The sequence below is a fragment of the Myotis nattereri genome (genome assembly GCF_964212035.1).
Source record: "Myotis nattereri genome assembly, chromosome: 3".
In the NCBI taxonomy this organism is placed as follows: domain Eukaryota; kingdom Metazoa; phylum Chordata; class Mammalia; order Chiroptera; family Vespertilionidae; genus Myotis; species Myotis nattereri.
Window position 1 is genome coordinate 198,421,249 of NC_138077.1, and position 16,262 is coordinate 198,437,510.

At 52.9% G+C, this 16,262-nt stretch overlaps 1 protein-coding gene across 2 annotated transcripts in view; it reads right to left on the bottom strand.

Annotated features, from left to right (window-relative positions):
- EPB41 (erythrocyte membrane protein band 4.1) overlaps nt 1-5,411 on the bottom strand; it is a 164,156-nt gene extending 158,745 nt beyond the window's left edge. The window contains exon 1 of one of the 2 annotated variants that reach the window (XM_081087827.1): nt 5,279-5,411. Coding sequence is in view for 1 of the 2 variants with exons in the window: in XM_081087828.1 (XP_080943954.1) it covers nt 76-89 (14 nt within the window). In the remaining variant the exon portion in view is untranslated. Of the gene's footprint in view, nt 1-75; nt 622-5,278 lie in introns of those variants that run through there. The other variant, XM_081087828.1, reaches the window with a different exon arrangement.
- Between the last annotated feature and the right edge of the window lie 10,851 nt (nt 5,412-16,262).

Consider the following 16,262-nt stretch of genomic DNA (forward strand, 5'->3'; position numbering starts at 1 on the left):
TAGCGGCTCAAAAGCCAAAGGACATGCATTAGAATCAAGCCCACAGGGCAGCTATTTAGCCAACCCAGTACTCACCCAGAAGCAGCCATCGGGGTCACGCAGCCAATCAGGGGGAAGCCGAGGAGCCATCACCACAGTGGCACATGGAAGCAAAGGACAGCAGTGAGACACAAGCACAACCAACAAACAAGCTCTGGGGCCCCTCCTCAGCCTGGGCCTGGGCCAGGGGTGAAACTCTGCCCTCCCTCTACCTCTGGGGCTCCGCTGGGGCAGATACCCTCTTAGTCAGCAACCTGATAATCTGATAATTCACCCTGAGCTCATCAGGCCTCCCAGGGCCCAGCCCAGCTGGAGGCAGCAGGATCCCTGTGGACAAAGAGTAACTGAGCACCTACTGTGTGCCAAGTGTGGGAGATATAGTATGAAGTAGACAGACATGGTCCCTGCCCTCATGGAGCCTATAGTGCAGTAAGGAGGCAATCATATAATATTAGCTGGATTACAGCTGTGATGAGTGCTTCAAGGAGGAAATGAGAACTTGGGTTCAAATCCTGGCCCTGCCACTCACTAGCTTTGTGACACTGGAGCCATTTCTTAACTTCTCTGTGCCTCAATTATTCCACCCCCACCCCTCGGCCTCCTCAATTATTCATCTGTAAAAAGGGGATAACATTAGTACCCACCTCCATGGTTGTTGTGCAAATTAAGTGAGTGAACATATGTAAAACATTTTGCACAATGCTTGGCACACAATAAACTGTCCATTAGTGTTAGCTACGATTATTACAGGGAACTGTAGGCATAGGATTTAGAGGAACCTAGTACAGGTCAGGCCACCACCTGCCTGGCAAGGTAGGGATTAAAGAAGACAATGAGAGGCGAAGCCCTGAGCCCATTCAATAAATGGTGTGGCACTCTTGCGGCTGTTCTCCACACATCACCAGGGTAAAGCATCTCAGCAGAGGGGCCATTAGAAGTGTCTCTCCCCACAAACACATAACCAGAACTGCAGCTTTGGACTGAAAAATACCCGGCACCCACACTCTCACCTGACTCTACAAATGCCTCATCTCCTCTGACCTTCACAATAACCCAGGAAGTAGACAAAGGTGAAATTATTACTATTCCCATTTTACAGATGAGGACAGTGAGAAGGGACTCCTCTGTGTGTTTCTGGCCACATCGCTTCATATCTCCAAGCCTAGTTAAGTGGTCAAGCCAGGATTCCAACTGGCATCTGCCGAGACTTTGTTCTCCAGGCCCTCCCTTGCTTTTTTCCCTTTCTGCAACACTAGCTGCACAGCCCCAGACACGGCTTTGAACCTCAGTCGCTTCATCTGAAATAGCTGTCAAAGAGCCAGCCCAGGATCCAAGCTGTTCCGGGCCCAAACGCTTCTTCCTTCACCACAGGCTCAGGCACTGCTACACCAACCCCGCCTCTAACCTGTTACCCCATTGTTGACTTCAGCTACAAACCCATAGGCCAAGAAACGTCTGCATGCAACTACTAAAACTCAAGTTTCACAGCCCTGGCCGGTGTGGCTCAGTTGGGTGAGCATCACCCCATGCACCAAAAGGTTGCTGGTTTGATTCAGAGCACATGCCCAGGTTGCAGGCTTGATCCCCAGTAGGGGTTGTGAAGAAGTCAGCTCACCGATGTTTCTCTCTCCCTCTCACTCCCTCTCTCTCTCTTTGAAATAAATAAAAACGTATTAAAAATAAATAATAAAATTCAAGTTTTCTAGGTGGAGAAACTGAAGTCCAAAGTTGGCCACATAACCACAGTGTCCAGCTCTTGCACCCGAGCAATAGTCAACTGCTGCTGACCATCTGGGGAAACTTCTGGTGGGACGCTGACCCACAGATTGCTCCCTCTGCTCCTTTCCCCCCATACCAGGCCCAGTGGGCACTGGCACAGCCTGAATATCCCAGAGCTCTGAGTTCACCCAGCAGGTGTCAGGCAGGTTCCATAGGTAAGGGGTAAACAATGTGGGTGCAATCTGGGCATAGGCAAGAGCTAGTACCTAAGAGGCTCCCCCTTATAGTGAGTCTGGGCTTTGAGGTCAGACCTAGGTTCAAATCCCAGCTCAGCCACTTCCTAGCTGTGTGACTTTGGTCAAGTCAATTCACCTCTCTGAACTCCTGTGAAAGAGGGATAATACCTATTCCCTCATGAGGCTGTAAGGAAGACATTCGTTAATGTGCATATTGAAGGCTTACCACAGACTTCCATGCACAGTAAGTACATCTCTAATTATGCTTAGAGAATGCAGGACAAGAACAGGACTTGGGGGCCCATCTCACTTGCCCTTGCCCTTGTCCTTGCCCCATTCTGTCCATTCTCCCTCATGTGGGATGATGTAGGGGATGGACAAAGTCCCTAAACAGGTCCTGGAGACTATAGCAATGGGTGCTGGAAGACTTTTAGAGACTCTAGGTCAGTGGTTGGCAAACTCATTAGTCAACAGAGCCAAATATCAACAGTAAAACGATTGAAATTTCTTTTGAGAGCCAAAGTTTTTAAACTTAAACTAAATAGGTAGGTAGGTACATTGTTATTAACTTAATTAGGGTACTCCTAAGGCTTAGGAAGAGCCACACTCAAGGGGCCAAAGAGCCGCAGTTTGCCGACCACGGCTCTAGGCTCGTCTTCCCTTCTCTTTTCACAGAAACGGAAACTGAAACCCAGGGAGAAAAGTGACTGGTCCATAGACTATAAGGAAGTGAAATCCTGACCCCTTTAATAAACATCTGAATCTTAGGCCCTTGGGAAATTCTAAATGCCCAATACCCCCCACCCCCTTTCAGGGGACTATCATAAAGGTCTACTCTGCAAACCCCTAACAAATCTCAGCCCACCATGACCTCCATGGTGAACCATTCATGGGTATCCTGTTCAGCTCTGTGGCTAGCAAACCTGAACATGGCACACAGCAGGAGCTCAGGAAAGACTTAGGGCTTAACCCTGTTAAGTTCCTCTCTGGTTCCACAGCTTTGCCCAGGCTCCTTGTATCTTATTTCTCCTTGTATCTCCCTTCATCACTCCCACCCCAGCCTCTGTCTCACCCTGCAGCTCAGGTCCCAGTGCTCGACCCGACCCTAGCCAGCAGAGCTCTCGGCTTCCAAAGGCCTGTACAGTGTCAGCATCTTCCCAGCCAGGCTGGGCTGTTCCTGCCCAGCACAGCCAGCCAGGCTCCCGGCCAGGATCCACTCTGCAGAGGGGATGCCGACCCTGTCCTGCCAGGGGCCCCACCCGCACTGGTCTAAGGGGCGGGGCAGCCTAGGAACCCTGGGAGCTCCTACTGGCACCTGCGGGCTACAGGAGGGAGGCCAGCTTGGTCTAGGCAGCGCAGAGATGGGCAGATCAGCAGACAGACGGGTGTGGACCTCCTTGCCTCACTGAGTATCAGCCACACGCCCAGGCCCTCCACCTGCATCCCACATTGCTGAAACCTGGCAAGCCCTGCCTGACTCTCCTATGTACACAGAGGAAACCTCAGGCCTTCCCCCACTCCACCCCTTGTGAAAACACCCCCACTGGCCTGCTCTCAGAACAGCCACCATTCTGGTCGCTGCACATGCGTTACCTCATTTGATTCTGCTAATGCCTGTGAGATCTGGATTATTGACTAAAGGAATCTGGGACTTAGAGAGGTGAAATGACTCATGCAACAACATCACACAGCAAGGAAGCGGCAGGGCCAGGATTCAAACCCAGTTCTGCTGCACGCAAAGCCGACAGGGCAGGGGACATCCCCTTCCCTCCCTCCCTCCTCTCCGCTTCCTACAGCTTCTGGATCCCCTAATTCCCAACACTTCCACCTCACTCTGCAAAGTCTGTCCTCCCCCACCCCTAGTCAGAATAAGAATTCCCACCTCATGACTGCTATAAGACCTTGTTTACAGGCACCGACAGCAGCAGGGTACAGGCGTTATTTCTGAGGTGTCAGCCTCTCCCACACACAGAAAGGCCTTGAAGACGGAGGGTGATCCAGCAGGTGCTCCTTAGACCTGATAACCTGTCCCTTCTAGCTGCCCTGTGCCCTTCTCCCACCCCATGCGAAAGGCCTCTGGCCTCCTCCTGTTGATCTTCCCATGCCCAGGCCTGAACTGGGGTGAAGGTGGGACGCTTGCTCAAACTTCAGGGCCCTGTGCCAATGCTCTGGCCCTACTTCCCACTCCCTTTCCGTAGCTGAGGATCTGACCCTGACCTGACACCGGGCAGTTCTCACAGGGACTCCCAGCTGCCCTGAGCCCCAGCCCCAGCCAGGCTCTCCCCAAGCTTCCTCCTTCTGGAGAAAAGGGCTGCAGAAAAGAGAAGGGGCTGCCGTCGGTCAGCCACTCCCTCTCGAGTGAAGCCGAGCAATGACCACCACCCCCTCCCCCTCGCAGGGTAGTCCTCCCCTCCCCCTTCCGGGGCAAACTTGGGCTGGGTTGTCTGGACAAGTTCCGCCTCCAATTTGCTGGAGGTGAGAACAGTTCTACCCCAAAGAGGCGGGGTCTGCCAGGAGGGGTAGGTTAGGGGGAGAACACTCTAGGGGAGCAGCAGAGGACAGGGCCAGGAAGGAACTGGGCGACAGCGACCAGAGGTGAGACACACGGGGAATAGAGGAAAGGAGCAAGCCGGGATCTGAGACGGGCAGCGCCCTCGGAGAGAGAGGCAGAGGGAAGTCCCCTAAGCCTAGAAGGGAGAGTGTGGGGCAGCGCCGGCGCCCCACCTCGCGGGTCCCGCAGTCCGGAAACTCAAAGTCAGTTACGTAAGGACCGGAGCGGGGCGCGGGGCTCCGGGCCGGGCTTGGGGGGGCCCCCTCCCGCTGCGCGCTACCCGCCTGCCGGGCTGCAGGCTGCAGCCCGCGCTGCGCAGGACCCGGCAGGAGCGTGCCGGGCGCGAACAGGGCGGGGTTGGTGGGGGCGGGGGACCGTGGGCTGCACACCCCGCAGAGACGCGTCCGCGGGAGCCTAACTCGGGATTCCCCCCCACCCCCCAGGCAGGCCCGGGACCGCCTGCGGCGAGCGACCAGCTCCGGACCCGAGCTGCCCGTCCTCCCCTCCGGTCGCCGCTTCCCCTCCCCGCGCTCTTAACTTCAAGACGCCCAGGACCCTCTAGCTCCCCGGTGCGGAATTTAGAATCCGGGGCGCCGAGACCCCAACTCCCCCAGCCCTAGACTCTGGTCTCTGCGTTACCGGGACGGCCCGAGCCCTTGGGAGTGGGTCTATCTGTCCCTCACCCCGTCCCTCCCGAAGACCAGGAGTCTCCCCACGGGTGGTCAGGGCTCACCTGGGCCGGACGGGGCGGGGACCGGGCCGGGCCGGGCCGAGCCGGACCGCGTTCTCTCCGTCCGCTGTTCTCTCCCTTTAAGAGGTTCCTGCCACTTTCCCCGGCCGGGGGCCTCCACCTGCACTGACAGGGCAACTCCGGCTGAGGCCCCGCCCCCGACCCGGGAGGCCTTCTGATTGGCGCGGGCAACTGCCAATCGGCGGGGCTGCGGGGAGAACTGGGCGGGGGACTGGGAGCGTTGCAACCGGGAAGGGGCGGGGGCTGCAGGTGCGGCCAGACCCGGACGCCTAGCCTTAGGCAGCCGCGTGTTAACCCGAGGGGTTTAAGGGAGGGTTGAACAGGGAGCTCCTGGATTGGCTGGTACGGTCTCTGACGTCATATGGCAAAAGTATGATGCAATTTACCACGTGGTGGTGCCCCTAAGGTCAGAAAGAGAGGAAGGAGCGGAGTTGGTCTTCGGTGACCTAGGAAAGTGACCGTGGTGAGACACCTGGATCACCTGCCCACCATTTTGTTCTGTGTGACCTTGAGCAAGTCACTTCTCTGAATCTGAGTTTCCTTAACTATACATCTTACCGTGTCTTCCTGAGAATTAGCAATATAGCAAGCCCAGGTCTGGCACACAGTAGGTGGCATTCAGTGAATGTGGGTTCTGGTTCCTCTCCTCCGCATCTTGCCACTCCTCTCGGAGACTTTCCCCTCCTGCTGGCTCATCTGAGTGCTAGAAGGTGCTTGCATAGTCAGGGATCCAGGTCTCCTCCCCTCTGCCTCATTTCAGACCTCTGCTCATATAACGCCAATGACGGGACGCTCACCTCCTCCCAGGCTGGCCTCTTTCATTTTAGAACCATCCTGAAACTTCAAAAGCTCTTCCTCAAATTAAGGCCAAATCTGCCTTCTTTTTTTAAAAATATATTTTATTGATTTTTCACAGAGAGGAAGGGAGAGAGATAGAGAGTTAGAAACATCGATGAGAGCGGAACATCGATCAGCTGCCTCCTGCCCATCTCCCACTTGGGGATGTGCCCGCAACCCAGGTACATGCCCTTGACCGGAATTGAACCCGGGACCCTTCAGTCTGCAGGCCAACGCTCTATCCACTGAGCCAAACCGGTTTCGGCAAATCTGCCTTCTATGATTCCTGCTCACTGAGAACAAACCTAATCCCTCTTCTGTGTAGAGGAATCACAGAATAATAAGAGCATCGGATATTTCAGGTCAGAGAGCTAGTCACTTTTTTGGGCAAATGGGGGAAACTGAGGCCCATTGTGGGCAAGTACCTTCCGCTGAGGTCGGTGATCTTTCTACTAGATGGGCTCTGGCATAAGACTGTCTGGGTCTCAATCTTCAATGCTGCCACTTACGAGCTGTGCATTATTTTGGGTGAGCTACTAACCCTCTCCAAACCAGTTTCCTCCTCTGGAAAGGGGGGTTAATAAAAGTATTGCCCTCGCCCTGGCCAAAATGTCTCAGTTGGCTGGGTGTCGTCATCCTGGGCACTGAGGGGTTGCGGGTCCCAGTCAGGTCACATGCAGGAGGCAGTCGATGATGTGTCACTCTCATATTGATGTTTCTCTCGCTCCCTCTACCTTCCTCTATCTCTAAAAATAATATTTTAAAAATCTTTTTATTTTTATAAAGTATTTCCCCCAAGGGTTGTCGTGAGAATTAAGTGAAATAATCCATGTGAAATACTGAGAGTAGTGCCCATCTCAGGCTAAGGATCCAAAAAGTGTTAGCGTTTATTATGATTATTGATGTTAATGATATGTCAAGGTCATACATTTATGTATAGCCCCCCGAATTTGCTGAAGCCTCCTCTGACTCCGGTCTTATTTTAGACTCCAGGGTCCTGGCCCCCCTGCCTTTAAGAAGCTCACAGTGTTGCAGAGGAGGGTCTGACTGAGCCCCTAGAGCTGAGGGGTGCTTTCTGATATAGGTGGGTGAGCTCCAACCCACCAGCGAAGCTTTACTTCCTTTCATCAGAAGTCTAGACACTTGAGACACTTTCAGACCCTAGCGCTGTGGACCGATGCACACACACACACACACACACACACACAGGCTCCAAGCTGACACACACCCAAGCTCCAAGCATATTGACACAACTTTCACCTTCCCACCTACTCACCTGCCCACCAGGTGACATTGCCCAGTGGTTAAGGGCTTGCAATTTGGTGGCAGTTGAGTCTTGGCTCTGCATTTTGCCAGCTTTATGCCCTTTGGTCAAGTCACTTTCTCTCTGGGGTAAAATAGGACTAATTATAGCTCCAACTCTATATAGAGCTGTGGTGAACATTAAACGTTATGAGAAAATACATATGCAAATACCCAGTAATGGATCTAGTGTTGTTTTTTAATTGTCCCCACATGCATTCATGCACCCAGGGGAGAATGTCTCAATTTAGCACTGGGGTTTCCTCTCCAGCGCCCCCCCGACCCCCCATTCTGACTCTGGTCTTCAAGGGAAGGGGCGAGGCAGGGAGAATCCTGCCGTGACTGGGATTCCGCTGAGGAGCTGCCGCAGGCCCCGCCTCCTCCCTGATTGGGGCGGGCACGTGGCTCCGGCTCTGTTGGGCCGAGCTGCCTGTGGGTGACTCAGCAGGGCCAGCGCCTGCCCGGCCTGATAAGGGTGTGTGCCTATGAATGTGTGTGTTGGGGGTGGCCAGGGAGGACTCTGTTTCTGAGTTTGTGAGGAGTACCTGTGTGAGTGTGTTGGTGATCTTGATCCTGTGTGTGTCTCATCTCTGTATTTGTGTGTGTGTGTGTGTGTGTGTGTGTAGGGGAGTGCATCAGTGCATGTGAGGGTGTACCCATGTGTTGGTGACTTTGCATAGAGGGTGTGACTCTTGTTTGTGTCTGTCTCTCTGTGTGTCATATAAACAGGTCCCCCTGCCCCCGGCACCCCAACCCCCCAAACTGTTCCCAGCCCTGAGGACCTAGAGAGCTCTGCCCTGCCCAGGGGCCTCTCTGCCCAGGCAGCCTGTGTTTCTTGTTGAGGTCACCTGTGTACTTGTAAGGGGTGAATGTAGCCTTCTTGTCATTATAGAGATGAGAGTGGGGGTGCTGTCGCCCTTGCCCCACTGCCTCTGCCTGTGAAATCTCCATCTCCCTCCCCAGAATATACGGAGCAGTTTGGTTCCTGAGATGCTCCCTGTGAAGGGAGACCTCCAGAGGAGGCAACTGGCATTTAGTGATCACTGTTTTACATGCATTTTCTCATTTGAGCTCTGAATCCTTACAGCCAAGAACGTTCAGAAGAGAGTGAGTCTCAGAGGATGGAAGTGGCAGCCCAAGGTCACACAGCTCTTAAGTAATGGCGGCCTGAAGATGACAAGCAGGAGGCAGGTCTTTCCCTTAAGCTGAGCACCCAGTTTGCCTGGGGCCTGTGGGGGAACTGATAAGCGTGAGGGCAAGGAAAGGGACCTGTTTGTGTCTCCCCCTCCTCCTCTTCTGAGTTGCCTGGGCCTTCAGCCAAATCCTTATCCTTCAGAGCCTGGACACTGCCACCAGCTCCGACTGGGTGACTGAGTCTTGAGTTGGGTGATAAAGAGGCCAGGAGACTGGTTGGGGTAGGGGTGGGGGGCGGGGAGGATAAGGCTGAAATGGACACATCTCTTCCTTCAATAAAACTTGATTGACTGCCCGGCCAGCATGGCTCAGTGGTTGAGAATCAATGTATAATCCAGGAAGTTACAGTTCGATTTCCAGTCAGGGCACAAGCCCTAGTTGGGGGCTCAGTCCCCAGTAGGGGGTGTGCAGGAGGCAGCTGATCAATGATTCCCTCTCATCATTGATGTTTCTATCTCTTTCTCCCTCTCCCTCTTTGAAATCAATAAAAATACATTTATTTTAAGAAAAACTTGGTTGACCACATGATTAAAAACTGACCACTACTCTGCTCAGTCTGAGAGGAGAAGAGAGTCACAAGACCAGGCCACAAGAAATGGTGGAGACTGAAGGCAAAGCTCAGGCCGGAGGTAGGAGGTGTGGCTAGAATCTGCTACTGGGTTTGAATCCCGACTCCACCAGTTACAGGGCATGTGATCTGGCCAATCATATTTCTCTCCCAGCTGGTCTCCTCATCAGTCCAATGAGGTAATGGTGCTCAGCCTGCCTGCTCTTCCTGACTCCAGGATCCTGGAAGGAAAAGCCATTTGTAAACAGAGTTGCTCTCCACACTTAATGGGCATTCCCGTGGTGAAAAGGCCCTAAAGCAATCGTCCACCCAGAGCTCAGAGAGAGGAGAGGATCCCCTCTGAGGGTTAGGGAAGAGTGCCTGGAGGAGGTGACCTCCCAGCTAGACTTTGCAGTATAAATTTACTACATGGAAATGGAAGAGGGCATTCCAGGTAGAGGAATAGCCCGCATAAGACCTGAAAGTAGAATAATGACGATGTGCTCTGGGAGCAGAAAATAGTCTAGTATATTGGGAGCACAGAGTGGATCCTGAGACCGAATTGTGGGAGGCTGTAAATGCCAGGTGAAGACCAGGGCAATTGGGGTGGGGAGAGATACTGACTTTTAAGGATAGCCAGGGAGTCTTTGGGGTAGAGATAGCCATGTTCTGGCTAGGGTATGGGAGTCATGGGTAGGTGGGGTGGGGGTTCTGAGAGGAGAGAGAGAATCGGGGGACAGTTCAGAAAGCCTTCTCCCCAGGAGGATATATCTGAAACCTGGGGCAGATCCATAGGATAACATTGAGGCGGGCAAGATCCTGCAGAGCCCCCTTCAAAGGAGAGATGGGTGTTGGCAAGGATGGAGAAAAGACTGTCAGCTGCCACCGTCCAGGGAGGGACCCATGCATGGGCACAGGAGGTGCCCACCAATGAACATTTAAAGGCTCTGAAAGACCCCACTGTCTAGGACAGCCGTGGGCAAACTACGGCCCACAGGCCGGATCCAGCCTGTTTGAAATGAATAAAACTATTGAAAAAAAAGACCGTACCCTTTTATGTAAGGATGTTTACTTTGAATTTATATTAGTTCACACAAACACTCCATCCATGCTTTTGTTCCGGCCCTCCGGTCCAATTTAAGAACCCATTGTGGCCCTCGAGTCAAAAAGTTTGCCCACCCCTGGTCTAGGAGTTCCTCTGATTTGCTGCGGTGTGGAGAGGGGGCAGTCCTACCAGGAGAACCCCTCCCCAGGGAAAATGTCATCTCCAGAAGCTCCTGTTGAAACAGCAATGGCTGCCGACGATTGGCTTGTTATACATCTGCCAGGTGCCACTAACCTGTCCCCATCAGATGCCCCTATTTTATGGGTGAGTAAAGTTAGGCTGCAAGAGGCAAAGTGGTCTGCTGGCGATTGCACAGCCAGTAAACGGGACTTGAAGGCATATTTCCTGAGAGGGCAGGAAAGAGCTGATGCAGGTGGTGGGAAAGCTAAGATTCTGGTTGGTGGGGCCAGAAACAGGCTCCAGGGAGAAAGAAAGCAGGTGTCTGCCGCCACCTTGTGGTCATGGAGACACCTGGGCAGAGCGGCAGAGCCCAAGACGTCCAGGCTGCCTGAGGGAAGCTGTGCCAAGCACCCTGCCCCAAGGAGGGGGGTTCTGTCTTGGGTGCATGTGTGTCATTTCCAAGGCAGGGGGTTGGTTGTAGGGGAAGGTGGGCTCTCAAGTGGGACTGTCCTAGACTACAACTCCAGTTCAGCACAACTTGTGAGACCCCAGGCGAGTCTTATCCCTGCTCTTCATCTCCCCTCAAGGCCTATCAGAGGATTAAAAGAGATCGTCTTCACTCCCGCAAAGACCCTTCACAGCCTTTTTGCAATCTTTGCAGTTGGGAAAACCAAGGACCCAGTGATAAGATCCAGGATTGTGGAGCTGGTAGCTTATTTGAGGGCCTCTGTAAGAAAAAGAAAGCTGCCCTGGCCAGTGTTGCACAATGGTTAGAGCATTGGCTCTCGGACCAAAGGGTCTTGGGTTTGATTCCCAGTCAAGGGCATCTACCTGGGTTTCGGGTTCACTCCCCGCCCTCGGTTGGGGTACATGTGGGAGGCAAACCAATTGATGCGTTTCCCTCACATGGATATTTCTCTCTCCCCCGCTCCCTCCCTTCCACTCTCTCTGAAAAGCAATGGGAAAAATGTCCTCAGGTGAGGATTAGTAAAAAGAAAGGAAAGGAAAAAGAAAGCTAAGCTAAGAATACAGAATGCCTGTAGCCACTCCATCTGGAGGACACTAGTGGGAAGGGGGGAGTCAGAGTGGAAAGAGGGGGTCTTAACCAATTGATGTGAATGTATTTTGCTTTGGCAAATAGCATAGAAAATATGATGCTGTGAACACAAGGCCAGGGTCCCTCCTAGGGCCTATGCAGGTGTGAGGCCTTGATTGACACATAAGCCTCAACATTAGTAACTTACCCCTAGTTAACTATCAGTTCCCCATGGGAGATTTGGGGATTCTGAAGCCAGAGCAGGATCTGGCTTCGTGTCTCCCAACCACCCCCAACCCTCCCAGCCTCCTGTTAGGCACGCCTTTCCCTGAGGACTTCCAGAGCTTCCTACCTGGACCTGAGTCCATACTCACCACACCTTCTGTGTGGCCACATCCTACCAGTTGGGTTGCTCCAGCCAGGACTGCGCAGGGACCCTCTGTTCCATCCAGTGGAACCCTCCTTTGCTTCCCAGGTTTGGGGGTCCAACCCCACCAGCCCCAGGAAGACTTCTCTGCCTGCCCTTGCCTCCCAGTGGCGCTGCGCCAGCACTCTGCTTGGACAGAGGCCTTTGGTCAGTACGCAGTTGTTCTCTGAGTCCCTGCAGTGCTATCAGTCTAATGTTGCCCCTATGTGGTCAGTCCAGATGGACACATTCTGAGCCTCCTCTTGCAGTCAGGCCTGGGGGGGGGGGGGAGCGGTGAGGTCAGTGGGAGATAGAGAGAGGACTCAGACCCAGTTCCAGCCCTCCTCTAGCTCATAGTCTGGTGGTCAGGAAGACATGGACTGAATCTTGAAACTTCTAGCGCTAAGTATAACTTAGAAATAAATTAGTCCAGGTGGTTGTCAAACTCTTTGAGAAGCTCAATGTGGGAAACAGAAGGAAGCAGTGGGTGTGCACGGGTGTGGGAAGGTTCATGTGCTTGGCCTCTCCCAGCCCTTCTAAGGAACTATGGTTGGAATCACTGTTCAAGTTCAAGCCCTTTGCTTCAACACAGGCCCAGCAAGGGTAAGAGGTGTAAACAGGTCACAAAACAGTTTGGGGCTGAGGCTGGATTCAAACCTAGGTCTGCTTGACTGCAGGTCTGAGGCTCTCTGCTCAACCTCAATACTGAAGCATCTCTTCCCATCCTTGCCTCATATCTCCATGATCTCGCTCTGGATCTTCCACCCACACAGCACAGCCAGGGGCCCATGGGAGTGGGACAGTAAACAAGGAGTCCTCTTGGAGCCCCCACACTGGAACGAGGGCAGAGAATGGACTTTTGTCTGTTGGTTCATTGCTATCCTCAGTCTGAGCTCAGAACCCGCCATGCTGTTTTCAGCAAATGTTAGTTGAGTGAATGAATCTGAAGCAGCAAGTTAGAGTAGAGCAGTGGTTCTCAACCTTGGCTGCACATTAGAATCACCTGGGAATCTCTTTAAAATCCTGATTTTTGGGCCTCATCCTCTGGAAATTCTGTTTCTTTGTTATGGGGTGGGGCCACAACATTAGTAACAAAGAAACAATTTCCGGAGGATGAGGCCCAGAAATCAGGATTTTAAAGAGATTCCCAGGTGATTCTAATGTGCAGCCAAGGTTGAGAACCACTGGAGTAGAAGAACCTTCCTGGGTGGGAAATCATCTTTCCAGGTTGATATCATCCACCCCTGGGCACTTCTGGTCCCCTCGGGGTGGGGATCTGGGCTGGATTTCCTGCAAGTCTTATTAAAGACTTTCAGCTTTGCTGCATCTTCCTTCTTTTTCTCTTCAGAACAACGTCCTTTCAGAGGAAACTGTTTTGTGATTCTGGGAAAGTCACTTCCGCCTCCATTTCCTCATTTGTTAAAAATACTCCCTTTACAGTGTTCCCCCCCCCTTTTTTTTCTTTTTTAGAGAGAGAGTAGAGAGAGAAACATCTACTTGTTGTTCCATTTATTTATGCATTAATTTGTTGATTCTTGTATGCGCCCTGACAGAGGATCGAACCTGCATCAGGACAACACTCTAACCAACTGAGCTACCCAGCCAGAGCTACAGGGTTTTTTTGTTATTCAATTGATATACCTACTATAACTTTTCATGTGTCAGGCATTGCATAAGGCACATGGGATTGAGAAAAATAAATGAGATCATAGCTGTCAACACATAATAGGTGGTCAGCCTGTGCTAGTTCCCCACCCCCTCCAGCCCACGCTCACCTAGTGTCTCTTAACAGAATGCTTCCCTCATTCAAGACCCTCTTTCAGGAACCAATTCCAGTCCGCAGCTTCCGGGGATGAGAGAGGGTGCGGCAGTTGAATGAGCCAGGGGTGGGCAAACTTTTTGACTTGAGGGCCACAATGGGTTCTTTTTTTTTTTTTTTTTTTTAAATATATTTTATTGATTTTTCACAGAGAGGAAGGGAGAGGGATAGAGAGTCAGAAACATCGATGAGAGAGATACATCAATCAGCTGCCTCCTGCACATCCCCCAGTGGGGATGTGCCCGCAACCCAGGTACATGCCCTTGACCGGAATCGAACCTGGGACCCTTCAGTCCGCAGGCCGACGCTCTATCCACTGAGCCAAACCGGTTTCGGCCACAATGGGTTCTTAAACTAGACCGGAGGGCCGGAACAAAAGCATGGATGCAGTGTTTGTGTGAACTAATATAAATTCAAAGTAAACATCATTACATAAAAGGGTACGGTCTCTCTTTTTTTTTTTTTTTTTTTTAGTTTTATTCATTTCAAACGGGCCGGATCCGGCCGCGGCCGTAGTTTGCCCACGGCTGATAGGGACACCAGATGGGAAAAAGGAGTAGGAACTAAATAAGGGTGCTACGGCCAGGCATGGCCAATAGGTGGCAGAAGCATCCGTGGAATAAGCCTGTCTCGGGCTGCCTCTCCTAAATTTCTCCCAGGCCAGGTTGTTTGGCTGTCTTCCAGTGTATGAACATCGTTGTATGAATGAGTGTGTGCCCCGGTGGGAGGTGTGTGCACAAAGAAGGGCATGTGCATACATATGGGATGAACGCACATGAGCAACATGTATACAGATGCCAGGAGTCTTGGTGACAGAATAGAATGTCCCTGACGATGTGAAGAACTACATGGGGAAGATGCTTGTGTGCACAGTCAGGTGTGTGTATGTGTGGCCTCCTGGTCAGTGTGGGTCTGTGTGCATGTGACTGTTCAACCTCCTTTCCTCCCCCCTCCCCCCACCCTCCCCTAATGCAGAGCCTCCTAACCTTTTGGGTCCTGGACCCAGACTCCTGGCACCGCCAACGAATCTCACAACAGGGCACATGGTGACACACAGTGCATACTGTTTTGGATGGCTCTGGAATCACCTGTGGACCCCCTAGGGATGCCCCTGGGTAAGGAGTACAGTCCAATGTTAATAGAATGGGGAACTGTGGGTGATGTTTTTCCCCCTTCTTTTCAAGCGCATCAGATTTCTGTATTGAACATTCTGTAACAACCATAAACGTTACTAAAGAAAAAAAACCCGTTCCTTCCCGAAGCCTTTCCTTTCCCCTCAGGGCATGGTGCAGTTCCCATGCATCTGGCAATGCTGTGGGGGCCAGCAGCCAGCTGAGAAGAGCAGGTCTCGCTCCGCTCAGCGCTCAGCGTTGGGGAGCCCTGATAGCAGCTGTGGGTCATCCAATCAGGGCAAAGGGTCAGTACGGAGCAACCAGAGAAGGCTTCGTGGCGGCAGAGGGAGCGAAGCTGACCTGGAAGCGTGATGAAGTTGGCACATGACGGGAGTCTGCTCTGTCTACCCCACTTCTCTGAGAACCGCCTGCCTTGGGCAGGGCCTCCATCGCCCTTTTCCTGTAGAGGGTCCACTTCTCCCCACTAGAGAGTTTGAGGTAGCAGGCAGGCCAGATTGAATTTAGAACCTGAGCATTCCCCACTGGGAAGGGGCATAGAGATCATCTGGAGATTGTTCAAGCACCCGACCGCTCTTGAAGGTTAAAGGCAGAGTGTGTTTCCCCGATGATGATAGCGTGCCCTAGGTACCACGCACAGCCGTTGTCTGGTTGGGCCGTCGGGAGAGTCCTGGTAATTTCGTTATAATAATTGTTATCCGATGTTACAAGTGAGGAAAGTGATGCCCATAGTGGTCACGCAGATGCTTGTCCTTGGGGAATAAGAGCTCTCCCCTGTGCACAGGTGCCACATGAACACCCAGGGGCTCCCGGCCATGCCGTGCAAACATTCTCACCTTCAGGCATGCTCTTCCCAGCGTCAGTGGGAGCTGGCTCGGGGGGGAGCTGCCAGGCCTGTGAAGTCTCCATGACCTCTCTGGGAGGCCACGCAGTCAAGCCCACCTCCCCACCCTGGCAGGTGTGGTCGCCCTGCCCAGGCTGCTGCCCACACCCTCTGCAGCTGAGTGGGATTGAGATCGCAGCCCACCGCCTTGGCGCTCCTCATCTTGACACAGCAGCCCCAGGTGGGCAGCCCTGGGCTGTGGCTCTGGTTCCCTGAAGGAAGGTTGCCCCAGAAGAGGAAGAGGGGCTCTGTGCCCTGGTGCCCTCTTAACAACCTGGTCACACGTGGTGGGGAGGCAGAGCCCACATCAGGAAGTTTTTCTTCCAGAGAGCTCCTTAGGAACCAGCAGGGCCAACAACTCTTTGAGAAAGAGAATACTGAAGAGGTGGGGTTCTCTTGGAGCACCAGGCTCTAATTCCCGCCCCCAGAGCTGCCTTATATGGACAAAGGTCTGGGGCTTCTACAGTCAGAGGCAAGGTCACCATGGGGCAGGGGGAGGAAGGGAGGTGGGAGCAGGGCGGCAGGAAGGAGTTGGGGGGTAGGCAGGGCTCTGGAGAACAAGGGACTTAGATTAGGGGGGTTACCAC